The 12264-nt window shown below is 37.7% G+C and overlaps 1 protein-coding gene across 1 annotated transcript in view; it reads right to left on the bottom strand.

Annotated features, from left to right (window-relative positions):
* Positions 1 to 12264, bottom strand: part of FIG4 (FIG4 phosphoinositide 5-phosphatase) — a 59600-nt gene that overhangs the window by 47183 nt on the left and 153 nt on the right. Inside the window, exons 2-5 of the mRNA XM_010224769.2 lie at positions 4900 to 4998; positions 4025 to 4148; positions 2593 to 2749; positions 854 to 904 (exon numbers count right to left, since the gene is read on the bottom strand). Of these exons, the coding sequence (XP_010223071.2) occupies positions 854 to 904; positions 2593 to 2749; positions 4025 to 4148; positions 4900 to 4998 (431 nt within the window). The remainder of the gene's footprint in view (positions 1 to 853; positions 905 to 2592; positions 2750 to 4024; positions 4149 to 4899; positions 4999 to 12264) is intronic.

Here is a 12264-nt window from a genome sequence, read left to right as displayed (position 1 = left end):
CAGATTTGTGACTGCAACAGATACATTCTAAAACAGCAGCTGCTAAATAAGCAAAAGCTTTAGTTCTGTAACAGTAACAAATTCTGTATCTTGTGTCTCTCATACTGACAGCACTCTATATTCCTGCTAAATTTTCTAAGTCACTAGAGTCCACCTCCCCTAAGCGAAACCAAAGTTAAAGAACACTTAAATTAGAAATACAAAGAGATTTCCATTTTAGCATAAGGCAGCATCAGTGATTACTGGTCTTCCGGTAATTTAGACATTCATTAATGATTAAAAATATATATACATATATATAGTTTTACATAAATATAGTTCTCCTTAGAACAAATGTTTTCTTATAACTTTTCTTCTAACACCACTCAGGATTTCTATGAAAACTATGACGGAAACAAACGTGCTCTGGCTTCAGCCCTGAGGACTTTAAATTCAGCTCCTAACTGTAAGAATGTTACAGAGCCACCTCCCTCAACTAAGTACAACCAAGGAAAAGATATGCACTTGTCACCTTCAAGCAGAAACCTGAGCAGAAATTAGATACTAGGCCATCTAATAGGCTCAAGAGACAAATAGCAAAACTAATGGAAATACCAATTTCAGTGTCTGCTCTCTATACCATAACTCATGATCCTGAAGTTTATTAAACTTGTTTCTTGAAGACTTTGTTCCTAATCAATCTGTTGATGTAGGAAGCAGGTTCAAAAGACAGAAAAATGGATAAGCAGTAGAATCATATAGATCTTATTTCCTTGGAATATCAAATTGAAGATGCTGGGTTATCAAAATCCAAAAGGAGAATCTTACAGGAAGTGTAAGTGTACACCTTTTAAAAGGGCTCATCAACACTCACCTAAAGTAGAAGTTGCTAGAAAGGTCCACATTTTGAAAGATTCTCAGATACCTATCAAAATAATGCAAATTAAAGGGAAAATTACTACTTTTACCAGATAGAACCCTAAATGTCATTCAGAGGACCTCAGCAAGTTAACTACATATACAATACTGATTCTTGTCATAAACTATCTTACTATAGCTAAATGTTTTGATAGTCAGTTATTTCCACAGGAATGTCAGGATTAAATCAAACATCCTTTTTTATCCACTGTTTGATACGTGTGCATCAGTGATTGTTTTCTAGATAGCTGTAGATCCAATTGTAGTTTTATTTTGAATATTTGTGAGTCACATTCTTTACAGCTTACACAAGAAAATTTCCAACAGTACTACACAAGAATTAAAGTTTTTCACAGTAGCAAAACATATCCACTTCAACCTGCCGTACAAGTTCCTACAAGAAACCACAGCACTGTCTATGAAGGATAAAATATCTAGCATGATAAATGTTTATATAATAGCTTAGACAACACATTCTGTTGCATTCTAAGGGAGAGGACTGAGCCATCAGGCATACCTTAACGTGGAAACTTCTTGAATTACTGCCATTATCTGCCATTAGTTTATCATAATCTACCATATTTTCTAAGTCATTCACACTTAATAAATGCTGTGAGGCAACTTTATAAATAAACTATTTCCCCAGTATTTTACATATACTAAAAACAAAAAATCACTCTGACAAAAGCAATGTCATAATGTATTTGTACATGTCATGCAAGATTTCCTGATGATAAAAGGCCCAAAGCCATTTCCTCAGAAAAAGAAAAACACACAGAAAGGAAAAAAGAAGCTAAACCTGACAAAATAAATCTACTGCATATTGGCAATTATATCTTATTTTACATTTATTTTATGTTCATCATCCCTTACATCACTACATTCACTGACTAGGTTCTGGTAGCACAGAATTATCAAATTAGTCATTCACTTAGCACTTCTTGAAGGACACAGGAGATCTCAAGTGAGATTCATATAATGCTAGGGTGATTGGAGGAAAAAAAAAAACAGCACTTCAAACAATTTAAACCACGATTAGCACTATACTGCCCTCATAAGTACAATATGTTGACTGCTTCCTGGTGAGTATTTGCTAGGATGCAGCTTTGGCATATAAGTGCTGTGGAGATGTTGACAGAACCTCTGAGAGTAACAACTTTATTTACCCTGCAGGTTAGAGACCACAGAAATCATGGCCCAAACCTGATCAACATATTGAAGTACCTGAGGGGAGAATGTAGGGACGATGGGGCCAAACTCTTCTTGGTGGTGGCCAGTGATAGGACAAGGGGTAATGGGTACAAGTTGAAACCCAGGAAGTTCCACCTCCATGTGAGGAAGCAGTTCTTTCCTGTGAGGGTGCCAGAACCCTGGAACAGGCTGCCCAGAGAGGTTGTGGAGTCTCCTTTTCTGGAGATCTTCCAAACATGTCCGGACGCCACCCTGTGCCACGTGCTCTGGGTGTCCCTGCTGGAGCAGGGGGGTAGGACTAGATGATCTCTAGAGGTCCCTTCCAACCTCAGCCATTCTGTCATTCTGTGAAACCTCCATTCTGCTGTACTAATTGATCATCTAATTTAAATGAATTGAATGACATGCCAACAGAAGGAAATCTATGAAGGAAAACTCTAATTATAATCCCACATTACTTAGAAACTATTCAAAAACTGCACACCATTTACCTCCATTATTTACCTGGCTTCATCAGGATGAGTGACTCTTACAGAGTCATTTGGAATGTAGATCATATTTGTATCTTCTATTTTATATATCGCATGACCTCCAATATCTGCCATCTTTCTCCTTTTTGTTATTAACACAATGTAGTAGCCTTCTAAAAACCTGACAAAACCTGTTAAAAACAGCATTAAAAATGCCATTAGGTGGATGTTTTAATTGATTTGATCATATCTATTTGTAAAAGATAGTATCAGAAGTATTCAAGACTTCACAGAATTTTTAGAAATTTGTATTCTTAATTTTATAGTGTGCATATATGTAAAATATAAATACAAATACAAAATCACACATCCTTTCAATTCACCTGCCGTAAATGTTAATCAACAAAGCAAGTTCATAGTTTTATGCAAATTTGTTTTTAATAAAATACTGCTGTATCATAGTCTGCACTAAGTTTTAACAACTAATAAATCACAGGGATTGGGCTCTAAGCTAACTGTTTTGAAGGGTTGGTGCTGCATTAATACAGCCACCTTGTCAATAAAATATTAATTGAAAAATATCACAATTCACATTTTTACTTGCATTTATATTTGGTTCTTTATCTTTGCATCACATAAATGGGAAGGAAGAGCAAAGGATATTCGTTTTCCTCCTTGTCACTGCTGGAGGCTGCAATACGATTGAATGAACAGCATTTTTTTCCTTCTGCCTTATTAGCCTCCCTTGGAAAAATGCTCTCACCTCCACCAGGAAAGAGATCCTGCTGACAGTATGAAACAAAGTCTTCCATTTGCAGTGGCTAGGCTATTGGATTTCAGCTGTTAAATAGCAGTCAAACTTCTTCCTACATCCTCCTGCTACTGAAATGACTTAGGTGAGCACTGTCTAACTGTGAATCTCACCAAACATTATCATCCTAAAGTCTAATCTTTCCCATTTGCTTGCATCCCCTCCTCTAAAAGCAGTTTCTATCTTTAAACACTAAACAGTGAATGAGAACTTAGCCCATTAGCACCTTCATTCTGGGACCGACCGGCACTGAAATGCTAGTCACTTGCTCAAACGTGAAAAAGAAGTATTTAAATATTACACTGTAAAAAGTTAACCAAAAAGAAAAGCACTCATCTGTCTGAATGCTGTGCGATGAAGAAATACAACTTAACAATGGACATTGACTTTTTTTTTCCCTTTATGCAAAACTCTGAGCTCTGGAATTCAGGGGTCCTATTTACTCTTTCTCTCCCTTAGTAACAAAGGACAGACTAGTTAGAGTGCAACACTCACCTTGGTCATCTATTTTCACAAAATATAAGGAAACTTATTTATCTTTGAGACTACAATTTCTCCAATATAATCGATAAAATAAATCACAGGGAGGCAAAGAGATATACAACAAGCCATATCTTCTTACGAAACAAAGATAAAAAACAAACAAGAACCTTACCTACTACACCAAAAGCAGAGACAGCTCGAGATAATCCAGAAGAACCCTTCTGCCCAATCTTCGTTCTGTTCCCCAGATCTAAGCGGCCAAGAAGCTCCCTCACTTCTTGCTGTGTATACACATGCTAAAAACAAGAAAAAAAAAACAGTTGCTCAGTTTACTGCTTTGATCAATAACTGTATTTTCATGTCAGAGAATAGTAGAATTTACTTAATATAAAATAAACCAAAACTCTGCTTTGTATCCTCCATCTCCTCTTTCAGTCCTATCAACACTCCTGTGTTTTATGCATAAAGACTCCTACTCATTGCAACAGAAATACTCATGTATGTGTATGAAGTCAAGCGTGCCCAACTTGCTTTAAAACATAAACTTCTTGGCAGAGAATCTAGTCTTATTCTGTTCTGTATCTTAAAATTCTAGTTGCTGAGGCTTACTTTGCTTCAGGCATTATGTATCAGAAACCTGAATATTTGTGTATATAGTATATAAGCTTCTTTTGCATTTTGAACGACACAGCCAAACATAAGAAAACCATTAGGAGCGTACAGGCAGCAACCTGAAGAACAGGGGGAATGTTCGTTAAAGTGAATGTGATTTTTGGAGAGGCCTTGCCCTCCTCATACAGTACTAGTCATTACCATGGTAATAACGCATGCAGCTGACAAACAAGTAGAAACTTGTTGACCTTGCTCTGAGCAACAGATTGGACTAGACAATCTTCAGAGGTCAATCTTCAACCTCAAATGTTCTATGACTCTATGACTTGGTAATAAATGTTTGTTGAAGAGAAAAAAAGGTATTTAAATTCATCTTTATAATAAACAAAATGACTTGCAATAACTGAAAACACCCACAAGAAGAGAGATACTCACTTTGTCATCAATTATAACCAAATCCTTTGGTTCAGTGCGATCTATTTTCAACACGCGGTACTTGGTTTCTGCAGGATTACTTCCAACAAGAAAATACCGCTGATTAAAAAAAAAAAAGAGAGAAAGAGAATCAGGACATTATACAGGATAAAAAAAATTGAAACGCATTATAAGGTAACGCATTAACAGTGACATTTACATGTTTGTAGACTAATTTCCATTAACATCAAACATGTTGTGTATCATGTCGACTGCACATAAACTGTTCTTGACACCAATACCTTAGGCAGGTACATATGTATACAAACCGTCTCTACTGTTTAAAAGACCTCATTGCTAATTCTGCCACCTAGACTTGCTTAGTCCACACTGAACAAACAACAGCAAAAGAAAGTAAAGTACTTCAGGACTTGCAATTAACTTCATGTTTTTATTTGCAGTCGTTATGACAAACTTTTCACCAATTATCTTTCTACAGCCCTCGAGCTTCATTTGACCGGCACTGCAGATTAAAAATCTTGACCTTTTAAAGATTAGCTTTATTTCTCATCTAAAATATGACGAGACAACTATGTGCTGTGTCCATTTCTCATTTAAGGGAGCATAGTATAAATGAATGTTTGTATTAAGAGGAATTAACAGTAAGCACAGATTACAGAACTGACTTACTGTAGGCAACTCTCATTTCATTAATTCATTTAATCAGTAAAGTCCTACCACACAGCAGGGTGTAACCATTAATAACACTCAGCCTAGCAGGAAAGCATGGCAAGTTCATGTGCACCTAAGCAGTCAGATCTGAACTTTAATAGTCACATGGATTTAAGATGTGCGAGAGGAAATCAATAACAGCATTCACACAACATGCAGATTTCATAATTTACATCAATTATATTTTTAAAAGTCTTTAAAGTCAAAATATCTAAGATGAAAGAAGAACCTACAGCCCTATGCAGCTCCTGTTACGTCACAGAAAGTTTAGATAGAGTCAGTTAAGTCTTTAAAGATGAAAAAAATCTTTATTAATTAAAAAAGGAATATCACCACCACGTGGCTCCACCTTATACACAGATATCACAGCGTGCACTAAGTTGAGCAGACAGGACTTAATGTTGACTGCCCATTGCTAAGTGATACTGAAGAAGGTACTTCATCTCTGCGCTCGCTCATTGAACTCTGCGGATCCGCATGGAGATGTAGGAAGCCATTCCCTGTTATTTGGTAGCAGCAACGTGCTGAGCCCAGCTGGGGCTCCTTGGGCTGCCCTCTCTCCAGGCACCCTCTGCAGAAAATCACTTGGGGCCAGGACTGGCACTTCCTGGGGAAAGCAAAAACACAGGGAGTGGGCTGGAATCCCACTGCCTGATACTGAATGGAACAAGGCACATGCATGTCCTACAGGGAGACAGACAAACAGATATAAAGTGCAACACTATTAGTAAGCAAGTTCAGTTGAACACTTTTCTGGCTGCATTTTAGTGATGTGAGTAAAAAACAAGCAAGTGCTCTGAGAAATGCATCAGCTTGGCAGCTTCCCCATGGGCTCTGCACATGTGCAGACAAGAAGCTGCTGCTCAGCATCACGCAGGAAGCAAGATTCAAAAAGAAGTTACTGTATCTGCAGACTGTCAGAGCACCGCCGCAGAGCGCTGCACAGAGCAAGCTCTCTTTGATTCCTCTAAGGATTAATTTACAGCTTTTGCTTTAAATAATAGAAGGCTGGGCTGCATAATATCCAGAGGAAGGTCATTCTAGAACAGGATTAAAACCCAGCATCCAGAGTTGAAGAAGCCTTCCTAGAAAGCCGGGCAATGGGAAATCTCTATTTAGCAGGAGGGATACTTATCCACTATGTTAGAGACTATTTCTGTTTGCACTAATAAAGGGGTCTGCAAAAGTTCTGCATTTGGACAAATCCTCATAACCAGAAACTCAAAATTCGGCTTCTGTTTGGGAAGTTTTCATCAGTGGTTCATATTCAGCTACCCCAGAGTTACACAGAAAGCTGCATCGTGATGTTCAAGGTAATTTCAACCTCCAAGATTTGACTTGACAACAAACAAACCAAAAAGACATTATGAAAACTAACAACACAAAAAAAAAATCAAAAAAGAGATATTTCATCCTTAGCTGCTTCTGCTACCTAGTTTATGCATCTAATGAATAAACATGGGAGGCTTGCTACATGATATGGAGCAAAAGTAATTATCAGTGATGAGTACTGCAGTTAAATTTGAGATCACATGAACACTGGGGAACAAATCAACACAGCAGAGAACATGTATCATCATGCAAGTTAATTTCTAAGCTTGTTATAGAATGGTTGTAAAAATAATCAAAGCTAAAATGAGCTGCATTATTTACAACTACTTTGATTATCAGAAATGACTACAGTAAAACAAATGAAAATTCATAGGTAAGAAACACTCCTGGAGATTTCTATCCTTACTCTTTTTCCTACAAGCTGAACTGAATGCATGCAGACATTTCCTGACAGTCTCCAACAATTCCTCTCTCCAGCAAATGCACCTACATTTTAAAAAATGGACAACCTTGACCAACAAAGACTTTCTCAGCAGAACAGCACACAAGGATAAACTGCGCTGTCTGCCTCATACTGCTCTGCCCATGTTCTTCATCATCTTAATCTTCACCTGAGATGAAACACATTGTTTCCAGGCTTCATCTGTGGCCGCTTTGTGCTGAAACTCACTAGCAAGTGCACTTTACTGACCGTGGCAATGCACCATGCAGGTACCTGCCTAGGAAACATGAACTGAGGTTTAATTTATTGCACAAGTTTCACTAAGTAACCAGAAGACAGAAACAATTATTAATCACCTCCACCTGAGACCAAAGAAATGTAATTGAAAGGCTTCACATCCTCCTTTTATCAGTGCTTTGATTCAGCCAAACTAAAGAAAGCAGCTTCTTGTAAAAGAGTCTAAACAAAATAAAAAGCTTCTTATTGCAAATTATTTTTTATAATCACAGAATCACAGAATGCTTAGGGTTGGAAGGGACCTCTAGAGATCATCTAGTCCAACCCTCCTGCTCCAGCAGGGACACCTAGAGCACGTGGCACAGGGTAGTGTAGTTTATAATGGCAGGATAATAGTTCTGAAATCAAACACTCTGCCCACAAAAGAAAAAAAAAAGTTTTCAGAAAATTAATTATTTGAACTGCTGGTTTAAAACAAAGATTTGCTTTTTCATATAGACAAACTAGCTTTCAGGAAGTGTAAACACTGTAAAGGTAACATTATTATATAAGTCTCCATTGATGTGTACATTTCATCTTTAAAAACATTACAGGTAAACTAATTTAAGTTTATTAAAAACATTTAAGATCAACAGAAGGCAATGCTGATGAAAGATGAAAAATTTCCTAACTCCTATTAAATTTTAAAGCCTTGTATTCCTTTCATTGATTAAGTATGACTTTGGATCATAGGTTTCAGCACAATATTGAGATCTCTCTGCTGTAATACATGCTTACGTGGGCAACGCAATGCTTATCACCTGCTATCCAACCTTCACAACAAACCTCTTCTTAACAGGCACAAAGTTATGCAGGAAAAAGTTTGTCTCTTTTTTCTGTTTTTGAGGTATTGAACAGCAATCCTCAAGACCTAAACCAGATAATAAATAGGGTTGAATATATATATATATATATATAAGTACAGCCTGCTCACTTTACTAAGCAATGATTAGGGAGAAAATTAATGGATGGATTAATGGACCTAGATGGAAGGTCCAGCAAAAACTAAATTATGTTCTGTCCTTCTATTGATCCCAGGACAATTAAGGGAATATCTTTCACCTCTCCTCTGTTCCCATACAAACTGGTAGAAATAAAGAAGTTGTGAAGAAAGAAGAGCACACAAGGGACAAAAGAGTTACCCGAAAACAGCAAAGGCTCAGCTGCTGTGCTGCACGCTTCCCATGATCTACCGAAATCCTTCAAAGCAAGCTCTTTGGAGATGAGAAACATTAAGAATGCATCTTGCCAAACACTATTCTCAGAATAGAGGAATAAATCTTCTACATCCTAAAAATACAACATTATGTAATTCCCATTTGCCCCAGTGCAACTATTTTTTTTTTTAATCCCCACCAGGACTTTCCTCTTCTACTTTCATTGGACAGCTGCTCAGGATTCTCCCTTTTAATTTTCTGCTGAAGTTATTAATCATCAAGGTATATGTTTTTCTTCAGCCAAAAGCTTCTCCCCACTTCAGCATCTACACTTCTGAAATGTTTTTAGAAACACAAGGAATTGTGCCTCATACAGATACAACATTAGTGTTTCTTATTAATAACTGTATCACTGAAGAGCACCTCTGCATTTTCTTTTCCCAGTGTCACAGTTCACTAGCAGCTCAGCCACCCTTTCTTCAAAAAATGACTCCCAGAGAAATCTAGGACAAGAGAAAAAAAATAAAGTTTTTTCCCTAAAACAAATGAGGCACCTTTTAAGGCACAACTTTCACACGCACTACTGTGCTATCACTTTTGATCTTTTTTTAATCCTTTCTGAATAGCAAATGATCGTCCAAACTTGTTTGCTTCTCATCACTATTATTCCAAGTATCTCCTGTCCTCAGATTCCACACCAGTATATTATGTTCTTTTATTGTATTGCCCACATTTAAGAGTGCATTTCTGAATTTCACCAAATTCCTGCTCTCTGTCCTCTACCCACTCTTTCATCTTTCTCAGTAATGCCATCAGTACTCCTGCAATATCACACAGACGTAATGAGATGGTGTTCATTTGAAAGAAGGGATCTTTTGTTGACAATTTGACCACAGACTGATCTCATGATTAATTTACCTAACCATCTTCTATGATCTTGTCTTTATTAAACTGTTTGCTTTTGTTACACATATTTAAAATATTTTTAAAGAGAAATTTAAAAAAAAATCCACACAGTGCTCCCCTTGGAAAAAAAAGACAAAATTTACAGGTAATTATGTTAGTCACATAACTTAATACACTTCTTGAAGTCATCTTGATGTTATGAAGACCGTAGAAGAATCTCATTCGAATAACATAGTATTAATTAAGTCTCATAAGAACGTGCAAGATAGGTAAGCAATAACTCTTCATAGATGGATTTTTTTGTGTCCCAACACCTCAGGGAATTGAGCATTTCCAGTAAACTGGACCAGGACTTTCAGGTTGGTTCTTTTGGGGAATACATGCAAGTTAAGTCTTCTCCTGAAGAAGACAGGAAAAAAACTTCTTCTGTTTTTATTATTCATATTGCTGAAATATCTTTACTGCCCTCTGGTGTGCATTTCAACAGTAATATATATGCATAAAATAAAAGGTAATAGGCATTGATCAGAACACAACTGTTTCAGTTTATTTTCCTGGCTACTTTTAAACAAGCTCTCAATTTCCCAGGAAAAGCAGCAGATAGAATTCACATCTGCATGGTGTTCACTGACCCACAACATGAGTTAAAAAGATAGGTCTCAGCAACTACCTTAAATATAAATATTAATAGAAAACACAGAATTTTGTTCTCTGTTGTTTCAGTGGTCCTTGTGAATTCAGTTCTCCTCACGTCTAGCAATCTTTCCTGTTTGACCTCTATATTGCTACTGTACTCTTACCTCAAATAGGCAAAAAAAAAATCTGCTTTTTCACTTTCTTCCGCCTTCTGCCTGTCACTCCTTTAACACAAAGATATTTTTAATGGAAATAAGCAATTTGACTTCACTATTTTTCTCCAGTTGCTGACAATCTAAGTTATCCTTTCCCTGCCTGCTCAAAGTCTCTACATAGAATTTGAGGAGTGGTTTCATGCCACCCATATCTGGTAGCTACTGGTTATAGCAGTTACGATACTGGTATAATACAGTATATGCTGATGTTACTGGGGAACCAGTATAACTGCTGGTCCCATGCTCTAGCTTCATATCTAGCAACTACCAGATACCACTAATTAAATGTCTTTCCTGATCTCCAGAGCTATCATGATCAAATTGAAATGCCTACAGAACCATAGCTGACAGACAGAACCCTAAAGCCCAACATCATCGCTGAGGAGCAGGTTGTCTCTCAGCCACTGCTGAGGTCAATAGTTAGAGACAACTAAGCCAGTTTTCCATGCCTACCACAAGAAGTGAAAGAAGCTGCAAGAACTGTGAGCCAAGAGCAAGGAAATTCAGGATCTGAATCAGGAGATACTGCCCTTCTTTAATACAGCAGTAGCTGAGAATAAAACACAAATGGTGTTTTCTACCAATGATAAGAAAAATACACTAAGGTATCCATCAAAAAATCTTCAGGCATAGGCACAGGAAAAAGTAACATTCTGGAAACCGAGAGTAGGTTTGATTCTTCCACCCACTAGCACCAATAAACCTGCGTGTTTCACTCTTTCTCCTCCATTTCACATACAGTTCAGCATGGAATTAATCTACTATACAAATCTATTGACAGCATTGCTGTGACAATTCACTCTTCATACTGGGAACTAGGCCAGACTGCCTTCCCTTTAGTCTGCATGTTTTCATGAGGCTACGCTGAAATCAGCACAAAACTGTCTATTACTGCTTCAGATTATCACCTGAATTTATTTAGAATTAGAACTAGCTGTTGCATTTAAAGACAAAATCCTGGTATCTGTGAATCTATCTAAAACTATCTGAGGTTAAAACCAGCATAGGATGAAACCACACAAACTACAGCATAATTCTATTGCCAGGGAAGGGATTGTACACACAGTGACAGTTATTTACACTGAAAACAGGACTCTGCTTCACCCATGCTGGCAACCTAATCTCCCGGCTAAAGCCATTACCCCTCTTAGCCCTCCAGACCTCTTTTCCCATGGCAGCCCCATAGCACAGGCACCATGAGCAGCACATCCCTACAGTTTCAGGAGCAGAATACTAAGGAAAACTAAAAAGCCCGAAGAGCTGATTAAGGAGGCCAGAAGCTGCCTCAAGAGCAACTTGGCTGAGGAGAGCTACGGTCTCTCAAGAAAGGCAAACGGGCAGGTGGTAGCCCCTGCAGCCAGCCTGTTTTCATCTTTAATGGCAGTCTCAGTTCTGGATAGCTGGAATTCAATATCTGGGTTTGGTTCTCTGGCACACAAGGAAGAGGCATTCAGGAATAAGCAGCACACCAGCTGCAGCAGCTCCAGGCCAAGCACTGCTCACCTCCACCACGTATCTGTGTTTATGTTTAAAGCATTTAGGCTTTCAACATATGTCTCAGAGCAATGACGCAGTGAAGACGACAATAACTTTCCAAGTATTTGGGGCGGCGGTAGTTTCCTGAATATTTTGGAGGCGTGACCATAAAAAAAGGCAAAGGCAAGACAAGAAGCCGCCAGGTTTTGTGATG

Source organism: Tinamus guttatus, unplaced genomic scaffold (genome assembly GCF_059628265.1).
Source record: "Tinamus guttatus ecotype Peru unplaced genomic scaffold, ASM5962826v1 Tinamus_guttatus_pri_ptg000010l, whole genome shotgun sequence".
In the NCBI taxonomy this organism is placed as follows: Eukaryota; Metazoa; Chordata; class Aves; order Tinamiformes; family Tinamidae; genus Tinamus; species Tinamus guttatus.
This window is presented reverse-complemented; position numbering and strand designations above follow the sequence as displayed.